This window comes from Rana temporaria, chromosome 6 (genome assembly GCF_905171775.1).
Source record: "Rana temporaria chromosome 6, aRanTem1.1, whole genome shotgun sequence".
In the NCBI taxonomy this organism is placed as follows: domain Eukaryota; kingdom Metazoa; phylum Chordata; class Amphibia; order Anura; family Ranidae; genus Rana; species Rana temporaria.
Genome location: NC_053494.1, coordinates 75,685,633 through 75,701,076, shown reverse-complemented (window position 1 = coordinate 75,701,076; position 15,444 = coordinate 75,685,633). Strand labels below are relative to the sequence as shown.

Below are 15,444 nucleotides of genomic sequence, written 5' to 3'. Positions count from 1 at the left end.
CATTAAAAAATTGTGCCCTGAGGTGGTCCGACAAGCTCCAATAAAGGGCTATCAGACAGTTAAACCCCCAATTAAAAATACAGGATAATCGAGGAATACATTTGTGGCTGTGTGTTAAGTTTGCTGGATAGATAAAAAAAAAAAAAAAAAAGTCCAAAAAGACCTTCCTGGCCCCCGAAGGGGGAGAGAGAAAAAAAAAAAAAAAAAAGGGAAGGTCTCCTGGGCCGGCGACATCTATCCAGCATCATTTGTATCATTTTTGTGACTGAATTGTGTCCAACCTCGTGTATAAAAATTGAAAAAAGGGAAGGGATTTGGGAAGGGACAAAAAAAAAAAAAAAAAATTGGCATTCCTGAAGATGAGTCTTTTAATGGAGCTTATAAATCCTTACGACTGTCCTCCAGCCATTTTGTTGCTTCTTCTGGCGTGTTAAAAAAAAGTCTTGCCCAATGCTGTTACCCGCAGACGGGCCGGGTATAGGAGAGCGTATGCCACTTTGTGTTGCTGCAGGGTACGCTTAATTGGCACATATTCAAATCTTCGTTTTTGTAGCTCTGGGGAGAAGTCCGGGTAGAACGATATTCTAGAGCCATTATAGCTTATATCCCCCTTCTCTCTCGCTTTTTGGAGCAGGGTGACCTTGTCAACAAAATTAAAAAATTTAAGGATTATGGGTCTAGGGCGTCCACCTGGCTGCGGGGGCTTTGAAGGGACCCTATGCGCTCTTTCGATGGAAAAAAAAGATGAAAAAGTGGTGTTATCAAAACGTCTCTTTAAGCCATCCCTCCATAAATTTTATGGTGTCGGTGCCTTCACACCGCTCAGGAAGGCCAATCACACGGATATTACTAATTCTAAGCCTATTTTCCATTTCATCAATCTTAGACGATTGGAAGTGGACTTTTTCCTGCAACTCTCTTACTTTATTCTCGATGGGATACAAAATATCTTCAAGGGCACTTGTTCGCTCTTCCAAGGTGTTCCAAAGTGTTGCTCATATCCTGATGTATTAGGACAAGTTCGTCCTTTAAACTCTTTAGTTTATTATCGAAGCCCGCCATTAATATTTTACAATCGTTAACGGCACTTAGAACATCTTTCAATGTGGGCTCCTGGATTGACTCAGGGCCAATATTTACAGTGGATCCTAGAGTAGTCAGTTCGTCTGGGGCCACTACGGTCCCGCTCCTCTCCCCCCCAGGTTGCTTTTGGTTTTAGACCCGGATACATTGGCTGAGTTGGGTGATTTAGAAATTGCTGCTGACCCCAAGCTCCGCCTTTCTGTTGACGAGCCTAATGAGCCCTTGGGTTGCGCTGCAGCGGATAATGCTCCCCCCTTGCCAGGGGAATGGTTCGCTGATTTTGGGGGGTGAAAAAAACGTTCCAATTTGGCTGCAGCTGCCTGACTACCTTTCTCTTTGTCCCTTGCTGATCTTGTGACTGGAGCCCCCTCTAAGTGGGGTGTGTTTTTGGTCATGGTAAACATTTGCAAAGGAAGAAAGGCAGCTTGTTTTGACTGATCTCCAACCTCTGACTGGTCTGTACCAAAGTAGGAGTCGCACACAGCAGCTATATGCTCTGGTCTATGGAATAAACCACACTTTGGCTTTGGCCGTTGTAGATTCTCCCCTACTATGGAGCCAAAGAGAGGAGAAAAAAAGATTCCGCTCAAGCAAAGGAGAGAAAAATCATATCAATTGAAAGCAATTACAAGCAGTACAAGTCTCTCTTTTTGTGCCCGTTATGCGATTTTTACAGAATAATTGCGTGCGGTTTTTGTTCTTTAGTATTTAGAGAGTGATTAGATGCTTAAATACTTCACCCGATGTTTGTAATCCCCCTGCTCTATGCCGCCGCGCAAAACCGCAGAAGTTTTTTTTTTAAATGCAACAGGTTACAAGCAGGGTGATAGGAAAAAATAAATAAATAAAAAAAACAGTACATAATGTGATACACTCTCTCTCTTCTTCCTTTTTCACAATCACAATCAATTTGACTGGCTGCTACTGCATAGTTCCATAGGCAATTACAGTTACTGTGCTGGATTACTCGTCACTTGCTTGTGTCAGGCTCTCCTCTCATTGTGCAGGTTGTACTGTACAGTTATGAAGACCATCCTTCGTGTGCTGTGCCGCCCTCGGGCACTAGTTGTCGCCCTTGTCCACGTCCTCCTCCTATGCCGAGACGAGGGATGCAGTGCGGGGTCTATGTGGGAAGGTCCGAGGTATCCCTAGTCTCCGCCTGTGCCAGCTCCTCTGGCTTTAGGCTCTGGCCCCGGCTCTTGGACGCACAGGCACTCAGGCAGGATAGGATTCGTTGGGAAAGTCACGTGGTCCCGTCAGCTGACCACCGGCTCCCAATCACGACCTCCCGACTCGGCTCTGCGACCCGAACACGGTCCCCGAGTCCTCACAACCTCCAGGTAGCAACACGAAGGGACAAGGGCACCACCGCCCGTCACGCTCCCCGCAGCAGCAAAACAGCAAGCCCAGCAAGTACGGCCGACCTTCACACTGCTAGCTTCGGTGGGTGAGGAAGCTTACTGAGAGCGAGGCAAAGAGCGGCAGCAGGCAGGGGGGTTAGAGCGGAATTTGTAACCCGCTTGGCTTTAGCATCTCTGGAGTGAGTAGGGAAGGGGAGACCTCTCACATCACACTAGCTCTCACATGTCCACCTCTCTCCTCGCACACCTCACTCCACGCACCCGCATCCGGTCACGCCCCTCACCGCATTCATCCTTACACCTCCCAGACCGTTAGTGCACGCCCTCTTTTGATTACAGCTGCCCTTTTAAAATTATATACAATTTAGTTTATAATTTTCATACAAATAGAGCCTTCTTTTGCTGGTCTTTGATCACCACTGGGTTTTTAATTTTTTTTTATTAACGAAAAAAAAAAGATAAAAAAAAAAAAAGAGAACATTTATTTTTTACTTTGTTAAAATGCTTTGGTCACGAAGGGGGTAAAACCTTTCAGAGCTCAAGTGTTTCATGAATGAAAGAGGGAGACAGATCCTAGTTCATAAGTGGGACTTCGCAAAATGATAAATATAAATACGCACCTTCATCTCGCAAGGTAAATCGACCCATTTGAGGGAAATCTTTGAACGTTTCAAGGCATATAGTGCCGGCTGTCCGTAAGCGGGCAATGCATACTTGGTCTTGTTTTACAAAGCGGGGTCGTGTCTTACTCTTTTCCCCTGTTTTTTTGTCTACCAAGCAAATTAAGGCCTATTTTGGAAAAGCAAAATGTTAGAAAAAGTCAATTTATGTTAACAAGTATTGCCAATGCCAGTGTATTGACGTTAAACAAAACACTTAAGTCATGCAAGCTTACTGTTATCTCAACTTCTTCAATACACGTGTGAATATGCAGTACGGCATTGTATCCAGGACAGATAATTGACTTGTGCTCAATTATCACAATCTGTGCAAGAAATGAAACTGGTTATATTAGGTTCCTACAACATTCACAAAAAAACAAAACAAAAAAAAACACATGTAACATTTTCAACAGATAATGAGAAGATAATAAAAGCTGTGTACTGGAAAGAATTTGAAAAGACAGACTTCCTGTTTAAAATCAACTGTCATTTTACTTCCTTAACATTTAAAATAAACCACTTGCCGACCGCCTTCCGCATAAAATACTGCGGCAAGGCAGCTCGGCTGCGCACACCAACGTCCCTGTAAATTGGTTTGTGCACATGGTAGTGTGGGAGGGTGCACTCCCGCGAAGTCCAGCAGATTCGATGTCCGCCGGCCACCCGCGATCACGGTACAGAGAGGCAGAATGGGGATCTACCCATGTAAACAAGGTGGATCCCAGTTCTGACAGGTGAGTACTGAGATCTGCTGTTCCTAGTGATTGGGAACAGTGATCTGTGTTGTCCCAGTAAGCCCATCCTCACACAGTTAGAACACACCCAGGGAACACAGTTGATCCCCTTGATCACACCCTAGTGTTAACCCCTTCCATACCAGTGTCATTTATACATTGATCAGTGCATCTTTCCAGCACTGGTCACTGTAATAATGTAACCGGTCCCAAAAAGTGGCACTTGGTTTTTTTTTTTTGCTTCAATGTCAAACTCCCGCTAAAAATTGCAGATCGCCATTACCAGAAAAAAAAAAAAAAGGAAAAGTCCCTAAATCGTTTCCTTATTTTCTAGACGCTATAACTTTTGTGCAAACCAATCAATATACGCTCATTGGCCTAAACAGATGAATACATTTTATTTTTTTGTATTATAGCAGAAAGTAAAAAAAAAAAAAATTAAACCGTAGAGGTGATCAAAAGAGCTCTATTTGTGGGGGAAAAAAAGGACATCAATTTTGTTTGGGTACAGTGTCGCACGACCACGCAATTGTCAGTTAAAGCAATGCAGTGCCGTTTTTGCAAAAAATGGCCTGGTCATTAAGTGGGTAAATCCTTCCGGGGCTGAAGTGGTTAAAGGGAAAGTTAGAACCCCAGATTTTATAACCATCTGCAGGAAGGTTTACTGATGACCAGTGTCACCATGACAAACAGTGAGAAAATAATATTTTTGTACTCGCCGTAAAATCCATTTCTCTGAGTTCATGGACGGACACAGCAGCAATTGACCTTGGGGTATTATATCCTTCCTTCCAGGAGAGACTAGGCAGAAAAAACAGCACTTCAAGTGTTAAAACACTTTTCCATACAGCTCCTCCCAGGGGGCGTGGTCCCCCTGGTATAACCCACTCTCTGACTCAGCAGCTCCAGTTCGTAACAAGCAGTACAAACAAAAAGGAGGGGTGGGTGCTGTGTCCGTCCATGAACTCAGAGAATTGGATTTTACGGTGAGTACAAAAATCCTATTTTCTCTTCCGTTCATGGACGGACACAGCAGCAATTGACCTTAGGGACGTCCCCAAGCAGCGTCAAAGAATATGAGGGGTGGGGAAAAAACAGCAATTAAGCTTCACCCAAAACAAACCAGAGTTCCTCAATGGAGGAACTTCAACCTGAAACAGCCGCCTGCAAAACCTTGCGGCAAAAGGAGGCATCCGCAGATGCACTCACATCCACCTTGTTAAACTTGAAAAGGTGTGGGATTGACGACCAGATCGCGGGTCCTATCACACCTGTAAAACAGACGCCTGATGGCGGAAAACCCAAGAGGGATCAACCGCCCTGGTCAAATGCGCCGTAACCAGAAAGGGAGGCGCCCACACCCTTTAGGGGCATAGGCCTGGAGCACGACCTTGTCTGATCCACCTGAAAATGAGGCCGACGAGACCGCCATAACCTTTCTCAGGACCATTTACTGACAAGAACAGTGAGTCCGATCTCCGGAACGGAGCCGTAGCAGACAAGTACGCCCGTAGGACTCCGCACCACGTCCAAGGGAAGTAACGTGGCCTCCTTAGAGTTCTCGGCTGAGGACATAAGATAGTAAAACAATGTCCTCATTATAAAAGAGCCCTGCAAGACAAGGCCACCAGATCAAGATGTGAAGCACCGAGAGGACTGAATTCAAGTCCCACGGAGGCAGTGGAGGACACACAGGAAGGTCACAAGCCTGATCCCCTGTACAAACATACGCACCAGGGAGCTGAAAATAAACAGCCAAGGCCGAAATCTGACCCATAACCGTACTTCAGGGGAGAGCTTGACCCACTTGACCCACAAAACACATAATTGCAGGCCTGATGGCTAACAGTTTTTTGGTAGCATTTGACTCAGTCGCTGACAGGTGCTTTTTTACCTTTGAATCTTACTAGTGCACCCCTAAATTTAGAGCCCAAAATGGCAAAATCGAAGGTACACTAGTAAAGAGGCCTACACGTTTCTGAGCCTGACAGATAGTGAAGAGGAGGTCTACGATCCTGTAGACAGCAGTTCCCTGACAGATAGCTCTGACGACAGAGTTGTGGTCCCTGCTAGGATCAGGCGTACCAGACCCCGATCTTCTGCTGTCGCTGAGGTGCAAGAACCGCAGGGCTCTCGTATGGAGCAGAGAAGTACTAGCGCCGCTATTCCTTCTGGTGAACTGGCAAACACCAGCGGCCTAGTACATCCAACAGTACCTTCCCAGCAAGCGTGCCAGATACGGGGTCAAGATGTATAAGCTCTGTGACAGGGCAACAGGCTATAACATCTAGATTTATGGTTTACGAGGAAAAAGACAGTCTCGTAGAGCTGGACAACTTCCCAGATTACATAGTAAGATAGTGTGGGACTTGGTGTCACCCTTATTCGGAAAGGGGTACTACTTGTAGGTGGACAATCATTACACAAGTGTGCTACTTTTTAGTCACCTTTTTGATTGTGGAATTGGCGCATGTGGCACCGTGCGACCTAATCGCCGGGGCTTCCCCCAACGGCTTGTAGAATCCCAGCTTAGTCGGGGGGAGAGAGCCTGCTTGCAGTGTAATAATTTGTTAGCAGTGAAGTGGAGGTATTCACTGAATGTTTTCGTTCTGTCCTCGCTTCATGCAGACACGGCAGTCCAAATTCCTACGGCGACTGGTTTTGTGGAAAAACCCCTCTGTATCCACACGTACAACCTTAACATGGGAGCGGTGGACCTCAATGACCAGTTGTTGGCGCCGTACCCAATTGCCCATAAGGCCAGACGCTGGTACAAAAAAGTGTCTGTATTTGTTTCAATTGGCTTTGCTGAACGCTCATGTGCTATACAGAGCTTCAGGATGGACTGGATCCTTCCTAAAATTCCAGGAAGAGATCGTCAGTGCCCTTCTGTTTCCAGACGGTGCTCTTGCCCAACTTCCCAACGCAAATGCAGTGAGCCGGCTGTATGAGAGGCATTTTCCTTTTGTCCTCCATGGTACCCCTACCCAAAGAACCCCCCAAAGAAGATGTTGTGTCTGCAGCAAACGCGGATTTAGGCACGACACCCGCTTTTATTGTCCCTATTGTCCTGACCAACCTGGTCTCTGCATTGGTGAATGTTTCAAACGCTACCACACACTAGTTGAGTTTTAGCGTAGGGTACAGCACCACAGTCCTAGGCACACCAACACAGGGTCTGGGAAGATGTGATGGCCGTCACATTTTGAGAGACCATAATCTGCAACGTTCAGTTTACAGTTTTTTTCACAGATTTTATAAAAGTGAAAAAAGTGGATTTTTAAAAAAAAAAAAAAACTCACAAAAACAAAAGAAATATAAAATAAAAAATCCAAAAATAGTTGGTTGTATTTTTCTCCTCTCTCCATTGTTCTCTTATGTTCACTCTCTACTGTCCACTCACTATTGTTCTATATCTATTGTTCTCTCTATTTTTACTATGTTTTATTGTATTTGCTTTGCAGGTATGGTATGTTATACTGTAATGTTTGTTTTATTGTTAACCATCATTTGCTTAGCAGGAACGCCATTCAGTTGCAGCGCGGATTTATTTAGCGTGACAGCAACAGCGTTTGGTCCCACGATACATAAAGCCGCGACTCCAGCGCTGTAGGAGGTGATTTCACCACCACACAGTTAAAAAAAAGCAAAAAAAGCATATATGCCAAAGCATGGGGGCATTAGGGGCGGAGGAGCGGTTTTGCTCCCAATGCCGCGTACATACGGTCGAAATTCCGACGGAGGCTTGCCCGTGGAAAAGTTTGACTCTGTGTACGCGCCATAACTTTTTTGCGGGAGGATGCCCCCATGCTTCGGCATATATAAATGGTGCATGTATGCCCATCATTAGAAGTGGGTGGATGAAGGGAGGTATTCCAATGGTGGGCATACCCACCGATCAATCTCTTGTTTTCGTTCAGCCAACAGGCTGCATGAAAAAAGAGATTACAATACATGTCCAACAAGAACCATTAACGTATGGTATGTTGCTGGAATTTGAATGGTTATACCAGAATGATGCCTGCGGGTTTAGGTATCATCTTGATATCATTCATTTCAGCCAGCGGTCGGCTTTCATGTAAACGCAATCCTAGCGGCTAATTACGGTAGCCTCTAGACTGCTTTTACAAGCAGTGGGAGGGAATGTCCCCCCCTAGATATAAACAGTGCCATTGGGAAAGTGGGAAAACATTTTATCACACCGATCTTGGTGTGGTCAGATGCTTTGAGGGCAGAGGAGAGATCAAGGGTCTAATAGACGCCAATTTTTTCAAAAAAGTACCTGTCACTAACTATTGCTATCATAGGGGATATTTACATGCCCTAAGAGAACAAGAACAATTATAAAAAAAAAAAAAAAAAAAAAAAAAAAAGGAAACAAACAGTTTAAAATAAAATTTAAAAAGCAAAAAAAAAAAAAAAGCACCCCTGTCCGCCCCTGCTCTCGCGCCAAGGCAAGCGCCTGTCTGGCTTTATATGTAAACAGCAATTGTACCATGCATATGAGGTATCACCGCAAAGGTCAGATCGAGGGCAGTAATTTTAGCAGTAGAGCTCCTCTGTTAATCTAATGTGGTAACCTGTAGAGGCTTTTAAAAATGTATGTAGTTAGTCGCCACTGCGCATTTGCACGCAATTTTAAAGCATGTCGTGTTTGGTATCTATGTACTCAGCCTAAGATCATCATTTTTATTTCATCAAACATGGGCAATATAGTGTGTTTTAGTGCATTAAAATAAAAAAATATGTATTATTGCCCAAAAAAATTAGTTTGAAAAATTGCTACGCAAATACTGCATGGAAAAAAAAATGCAACACCCACCATTTTAATCTGTAGGGCCTTTGCTTTAAAATAATATACAAAAAAAAAATGTCTTCATGTAAACAAAAAAAAAGTGTCAGAAAGGGCTTTGTCTTCAAGTGGTTAGAAGAGTGGGTGATGTGTGATATAAGCTTCCAAATGTTGTGCATAAAATGCCAGGACAGTTCAAAACCCCCCCAAATGACCCCATTTTGGAAAGTAGACACCCCAAGCTCTTTGCATGGAATATTTCATATTGTGGGAAAGAGAATTTTTTTTTGCACAAAGTTGTCACTAAATTATATATTGCTCAAACATGCCATGGGCATATGTGGAATTACACCCCATAATACATTCCGTTACTTCTCCTGAGTACGGGGATACCACGTGTGAGACTTTTTTGGAGCCTAGCTGCGTTACGGGACACCAAAAACCAATCACCGCCTTCAGGCTTTCTAAGGGTGTAAATTTTTGATTTCACTTCTCAATGCCTATCACAGTTTCGGAGGCCATGGAATGCCCAGATGGCACAAAACCATGACCCCATTTTGGAAAGTAGACAACCCAACCTATTTGCTGAGAGGCATGGTGAGTATTTTGCAGATCTTGCTTTTTGTCACAAAGATTTGAAAATTGAATTTTTTTTTATATTTTCTTAATTTTCAAAAATAAATGAGCGCTGTAAAATACTCACCATGCCTCTCAGCAAATAGCTTGGGGTGTCTACTTTCCAAAATGGGGTCATTTGGGGGGGGGGGGGGGTTTGTGCCATCTGGGCATTCCATGGCCTCCGAAACGGTGATGGGCAGCGAGGAGTGAAATAAAAAATGTACACCCTTAGAAAGCCTAAAGGCGGTGCTTGGTTTTCGGGGTTCCGTACGCGGCTAGGCTCCCAAAAAGTCTCACACATGTGGTATCCCCGTACTCAGGAGAAGCAGTAGAATGTATTTTGGGGTGTAATTCCACATATGCCCATGGCATGTTTGAGCAATATATCATTTAGTGACAACTTTGTGCAAAAAAATAAAAAAGTTTGTCATATTCCAGAAACTGGTGGCAAAATATAAAATATTCCATAGACTCAACATGGCTCTCAGAAAATAGCTTGGGGTGTCTACTTTGCAAAATGGGGTAATTTGGGGGTTTTTGTGCCATCTTGGCATTTTATGGCCTTCAAAACTGTGATAGGTAGTGAGGAGTGAAATCAAAAATGTATGCCTTTAGAAATCTTGAAAGCGGTGCTTTGTTTTCCGGGTCTCGTACGTGGTTAGGCTCCCAAAAAGTCCCACACATGTGGTATCCCCGTACTCAGGAGAACCAGCAGAATATATTTTGGGGTGAAATTCCACATATGCCCATGGCATGTGTGAGCAATATATCATTTAGTGACAATTTTGTGCAAAAAAAAAAAAACTTTTAATATTCCCGCAACTTGTGGCAAAATATAAAATATTCCATGGACTCGACATGTCTCTCAGCAAATAGCTTGGGGTGTCTACTTTCCAAAAAAGGGTCATTGGGGGGGGGGGGGGGGGGTTTGTGCTATTTGGGAATTTTTTTGGCCTTCAAAACGGTCATAGGTAGTGAGGAGTGAAATCAAAAATTTGTGCCCTTAGAAATCCTGATTTTGGGGTGCAATTCCACATATAACCATGGTATGTATGAGCAATATATCATTTAGTTATATCTTATTGTAATTTTTTTTTTTTTTGTCATTATTCATTCACTTGGTACAAAAAAATTAAATATTCAATGGGCTCAACATGCCCCTCAGCAATTTCCTTGGGGTGTCTACTTTCCAAAATGGGGTCATTAGGGGGGGGGGGTTGTACTGCCCTGCCATTTTAGCACCTCAAGAAATGAGATAGGCAGTCATAAATTAAAAGCTGTGTAAATTCAAGAAAATGTACCCTAGTTTGTAGACGCTATAAATTTTGCACAAACCAATAAATATACGCTTATTGACATTTTTTTTTTACTAAAGACATGTGGCTGAATAAATTTTGGCCTAAATGTATGACTAAAATGTTGTTTGATTTTTCTTATAACAAAAAGTAGAAAATATCTTTTTTTTTTCAAAATTCAGTCTTTCCGTTTAGATCGCAAAAATTAAAAATCGCAGAGGCAATCAAATACCATCAAAAGAAAGCTCTATTTGTGGGAAAAATATGATTTCATGCTCACCGTAAAATCACTCTCTTTCGTTCATGGATGGACACAGCCTTAATCGTGACATAGTGGGATTAGCTATCTTTAGGAGTGACTAGGCAGAAGTGTTAACTTCAAAGCAGAACCGCCCCGCCAGGGCACGGTCCCACTGACTATATCCCCTCAGCCTGCACCAAGCATTTCAGTTCGTAACAAGCAGTACAGACAAAGAGGGGTGGGTGCTGTGTCCATCCATGGAGAAAGATTTTACGGAGAGCATAAAATCCTATTTTCTCTTTCGTTCATGGATGGACACCGCCTTAATCTTGACATAGTGGGACATCCCAAAGCAGTGTCAAAATGAGGGGTGGGAAGCATCCACCCCAAAACAAAACAGAGCTCCTCAACTGAGGAGTTGTAACTCTAAACAGCCGCCTGCAAAACTTTGCGGCTGAAGAAGCATCCGACGATGCACCCACATCAACTTGTAAGTTTAGTTAAAGTGTGACCGGGCGACCAGGTCGCCGCCTTACACACCTGGGAAACACACTTGATGTCAGAAACACTTAGAGGCACCCTTGCCCTGGTCGAATGCATCGTGATAGGGAGGCGCCCTACCCTTTATGGTGTAAGCCTGATCAGGATCTGTTAGGTCCACCTCGAAATGGTGGCCGATGAGACCGCTGGGCCCTTCTTGGGACCAGCCACCGAAACAAACAGTTAGTCTGAACAGACAAGTATCTTCTCGGAGCTCGGACAGCGTCCGAGGAATGCCACGTCATCTCCTTAGGATTCGACGGATGAGGACACAAGTATGGCAGTGCAATGTCTTCCTTGAGATGGAAGGTCGAAATGACCTTAGGGAGAAAAAAGGCTGCGGATGCAGCACCACCTTATCCTTGTGGAAGATCAACAGGAAGCCTTTCATGACAAGGCTGCCAGCTCAGAACCTTAACTGACATAACAGCCACCAATGAGACCACTTTCTGAGAAGGTGTCAACAAGGGAACTTCCCTAATGTTCTCAAACAGTGGTTCTGAGGCACCTAGGAGGTCATGGCATTAAAGCCATTGACTGTAAGCAGGATGACCTATGGGACCTTGCGACAGCAGGTTTTCTCGTAGTGGTAGACGCCAAGGGGCATCTGCTATTCAAATCCCTACGGAGGTAGTGGAGGACGGACCGGAGGAGCCACATGCCGAACCCCCTGTACAAATGTTCTCTAGAGAGTTCGCCAGGGGTCACTGAAAGAAAAACAGCCAGGGCAGATATCTGCCCCTTAAATCGCGCTTAAGCAAGCACTTTGGTCCACCCAAGTGCAATAAAAAATCCTCCTAGAGGATAACTTCCTAGCCTTCCTCAGGGTAGGAATCACAGAATCCGACAGGCCCTGGTCTCTTAGTACCCGGCTTTCAATAATAGCCATGCCATTAAGCTAACGACTGTAAAGCAGGATGCAGTATGGGACCTTGTGACAGCCGGTCCTCTCAGCGGTAGATGCCCAGGGGACATCTGCTACTAGCTGCACTAGATCGGCATACCAAGGACGCCAAAGCCAATCTGGGCAATTAGGATCATAGGAATCCCCTCTGCGAAGCAGAAGAGGCAGGAGCTTAGAGGAGGGAAGGCATAGATTAGCTGGTACTGACACCACTAATGCATCTGTCGAGTCCACCCATGGGTCTCTTAACTTGGCCACAAAAATCAATACCTTCCGATTGAGTCGAGACGCCAGGAGATCTACGTCTGGCGTGTCCCATCTTGTGCAAAGGCGCTGAAACACCTCCGGGTGCAGAGACCATTCTCCTTGGTCCAGCATCTGGCGACACAGGTAGTCCACCTGCCAGTTTTCCACACCCGGAATGTATATGGCCGACAGTGCAGTATGCTCCTTTCTGCCCACCTAGGATGTGAGAGACTTCTGACGCTGCAGCCGAGCTACTTGTTCCTCCTTGATGGTTGACATATGCCACCGCCGTGACGTTGTCCGACTGGATCCTGACTGGACGCCCTCGTAGCCTCTGAGACCATGTGGAGAGGCACAGCCTGATCGCCCGAAGTTCCAGGACCTTGATCGCAAAATGGGAATCCTCTGGAGACCAGCGACCCTGGGTCGACTGAACCCTCCAGACTCCCCCACCGGTAAGTCTGGCGTCCGTCGTGATGACTATCCAGTGAAAGGAAGTAACGACTTCCCGGACAGAAGTGACGGTGAGGTCAGCCACCAACAAAGGAGGCCCTGACCAAGTGGCTCACCCTGATTAGATATCCAGGGATGATAGGCGCTTGTCCCATCTGGACAGAATTTCCTTCTGTAGCACTTGCGTGTGAGATTGCGCATATGGTACCGCCTCGAAGGAGGCCACCATGAGGCTCGGGACTCATATGCAAAGCGGAGTGACGACCCTTCTGGGATGTCAACTACCACACCGCAGCCTGAAGGGTCTGCAACTTTTCCACAGGGAAGCAAACCTTTGCCTCTGAGGAGTCCAGAATCAATCCCAGATATACTAGGCATGGAGTCGTTACCATTACTGACTTCTGAATGTTCAGTAGCCACCCAAGTGTCTGAGGGTCTGATGTTATAGACATGCTCACCTCTAATTCTGAGGCTGAAGCGGCCCTCAGAAGCAGGTCGTCCAAGTAGCCCACGACAGCGATGCCACATTGTCTTAGTAGGGCGAGAATTGGGGCAAATCACCTTTGTGAACACCCTTGGTGCCGATGCCAGGCCAAAGCGGAGAGCCACAACTTAATAGTGTTCTTCCCCGACCGCAAATCGCAGAAGACTGATGCTTTGTGCATATGGGGACATGTAAATAGGCATCCCTGATGTCCAAGGATGCCAGAAAGTCCCCCGGCTGGAGAGCAGTGACGACAGAGCGAACCGATTCCAATCCGGAATCTTATACCTACATGAAGCAATTGAGGGCCCTGAGGTCCAGAATTGGGCGAACGCCCTCCTTCTTTGGTACTATGCACAGATTGGAGTAAAACCCCTGAAACCGATTCTGTACTGGGACAGGAAAAACCACCCCGCGTTTCAGCAGGTCTTGAACTGCCCCAAATAGGGCTTCCTGACGAGTCGGTTGTAGCTGGCGGTTGGAGGGAAAAAGCAATCTGTTTGGTGGGCAGGATAGAAGCTCCATCTTGTACCCTGAAGACACTACTTGGCAAACCTACTGGTCGGGGATCTGAGATGTCCACCGGGTCGCGATTTCGTGAAGATGCCCCCCCACCTGAGAGATGGGTGGGGGCAAACCTTCATGTGGACGTAGCTTTGTCTGCAGGTTGAGTTTGCAAAACCAGGGACGTCTCAGTCCCTGAGCAGGCGCTTATCGGCCTGTGGTCTTTTACCCGCCGTACTGGGCGGACGAAAAAAACGCTTGTGTGCTGTAAAGAAGAGCCCTTGCCTACGGCGTGGCTCCTTCCCCTTTTTGGACTGTGGGAGCAGAGTGCTCTACCTCCTGTAGCATGTTTAATTATGTCATCCAGGGGAGTTCCAAAAAGTCTGTCGCCCTTAAAGGGCAAGTCAATCAGGGCTTTCTCGGAAGATTGGTTGGCGGACCAAATATTAACAAAAGTAGACTGTGTAACACCACTGCCTGACCTGAGCGCAGGCCAGCAGAGGAATAGTGAACAAGGCTGATTCAGAAATGAATTTTTGGCCTTGTACTAGTAGGTCAGCTAGGGCTACCTCGTTCGAGGAAACCTGATGCTTGTAACCCAATGAGCAGCATCTTTGCCCCTTATGTGCGTGTCAGACACCAGGGCCCCAACTGTGGTTGGGCATACCGTCAACACACTACCGTGTACAGATTGTGGGTGATCGCCTCAGCCTTCTCGTCCGCAGGGTCTTGAAGGTGGGAGCCCCCTCCACTGGTATGGTGGAGCTTGTTTAATCTGGACACAGGAGGGTCCACTATCGGGGGCGAGGTGCATCTTTTCAAGAAACTCTCTTGAAGAGGGTTCTTGGTCCGCATCTTCAGATACCTCAGGGCCAGGGTCACAAGTGCTAGCTGGACCCGGCAACGCATCCGAGTTGTCCCCAGCAGATGGCGGAGGGAGGGGGCACTTTCTAGCCCCTATTCTCCCACGTGCGGCTTCCACCTTGGCTATGAAGGCATCTAGAATTGCCGCCTAGCGTCCACCAATAAATCGGGTGCAGGGGCATTAAATTACCAGCACAGGCGTCTCGGGGGAAAAAGCGTCTGCTTCTGATGCCATGCTGTCCACACACCTGACACAGGGACCCCCAAACAAGTAACTCAACACTCCTGGCTGCAGCAGAGACGAGGGGTTCCCCTCCAGAGGACTCACTACCCATGAACCGTAATAGATGGTCTAGCTAGCAGAGCTGCTGCTTGCAGAGTGTGTGTCGATCTGTGCTCTCCAAAGCTGGGATCGAAGGCTGTTTGTGGGGCTGCGATTTTTGTCAGTCTTTCAGACTGCTCAGTCACAAGCGTGCATCTGTTCATCTGCCGTTTTTGTTTTTTTAAATGGTCTAATCCATGGTACAATGGCTGGTGATCTGACACTAGAGGCCAACTGGGCAGAAAACCATGGTACAGCAGAGTAATGCAGCAGTCAGTACACCTCAGCAAAAATCACCAGAAAAATGCAGCTTACAGAAGATGGCCGCCAGTGAGAAAAGA

At 46.0% G+C, this 15,444-nt stretch overlaps 1 protein-coding gene across 5 annotated transcripts in view; it reads right to left on the bottom strand.

Moving 5' to 3' along the window:
- GSPT1 (G1 to S phase transition 1) overlaps positions 1-15,444 on the bottom strand; it is a 525,782-nt gene that overhangs the window by 88,201 nt on the left and 422,137 nt on the right. For all 5 annotated transcript variants that reach the window (XM_040356936.1, XM_040356939.1, XM_040356940.1 and 2 more), the window contains 2 exons: positions 3,340-3,429; positions 3,065-3,233 (listed from right to left, as the gene is read on the bottom strand). In XM_040356936.1, the coding sequence (XP_040212870.1) occupies positions 3,065-3,233; positions 3,340-3,429 (259 nt within the window). The remainder of the gene's footprint in view (positions 1-3,064; positions 3,234-3,339; positions 3,430-15,444) is intronic.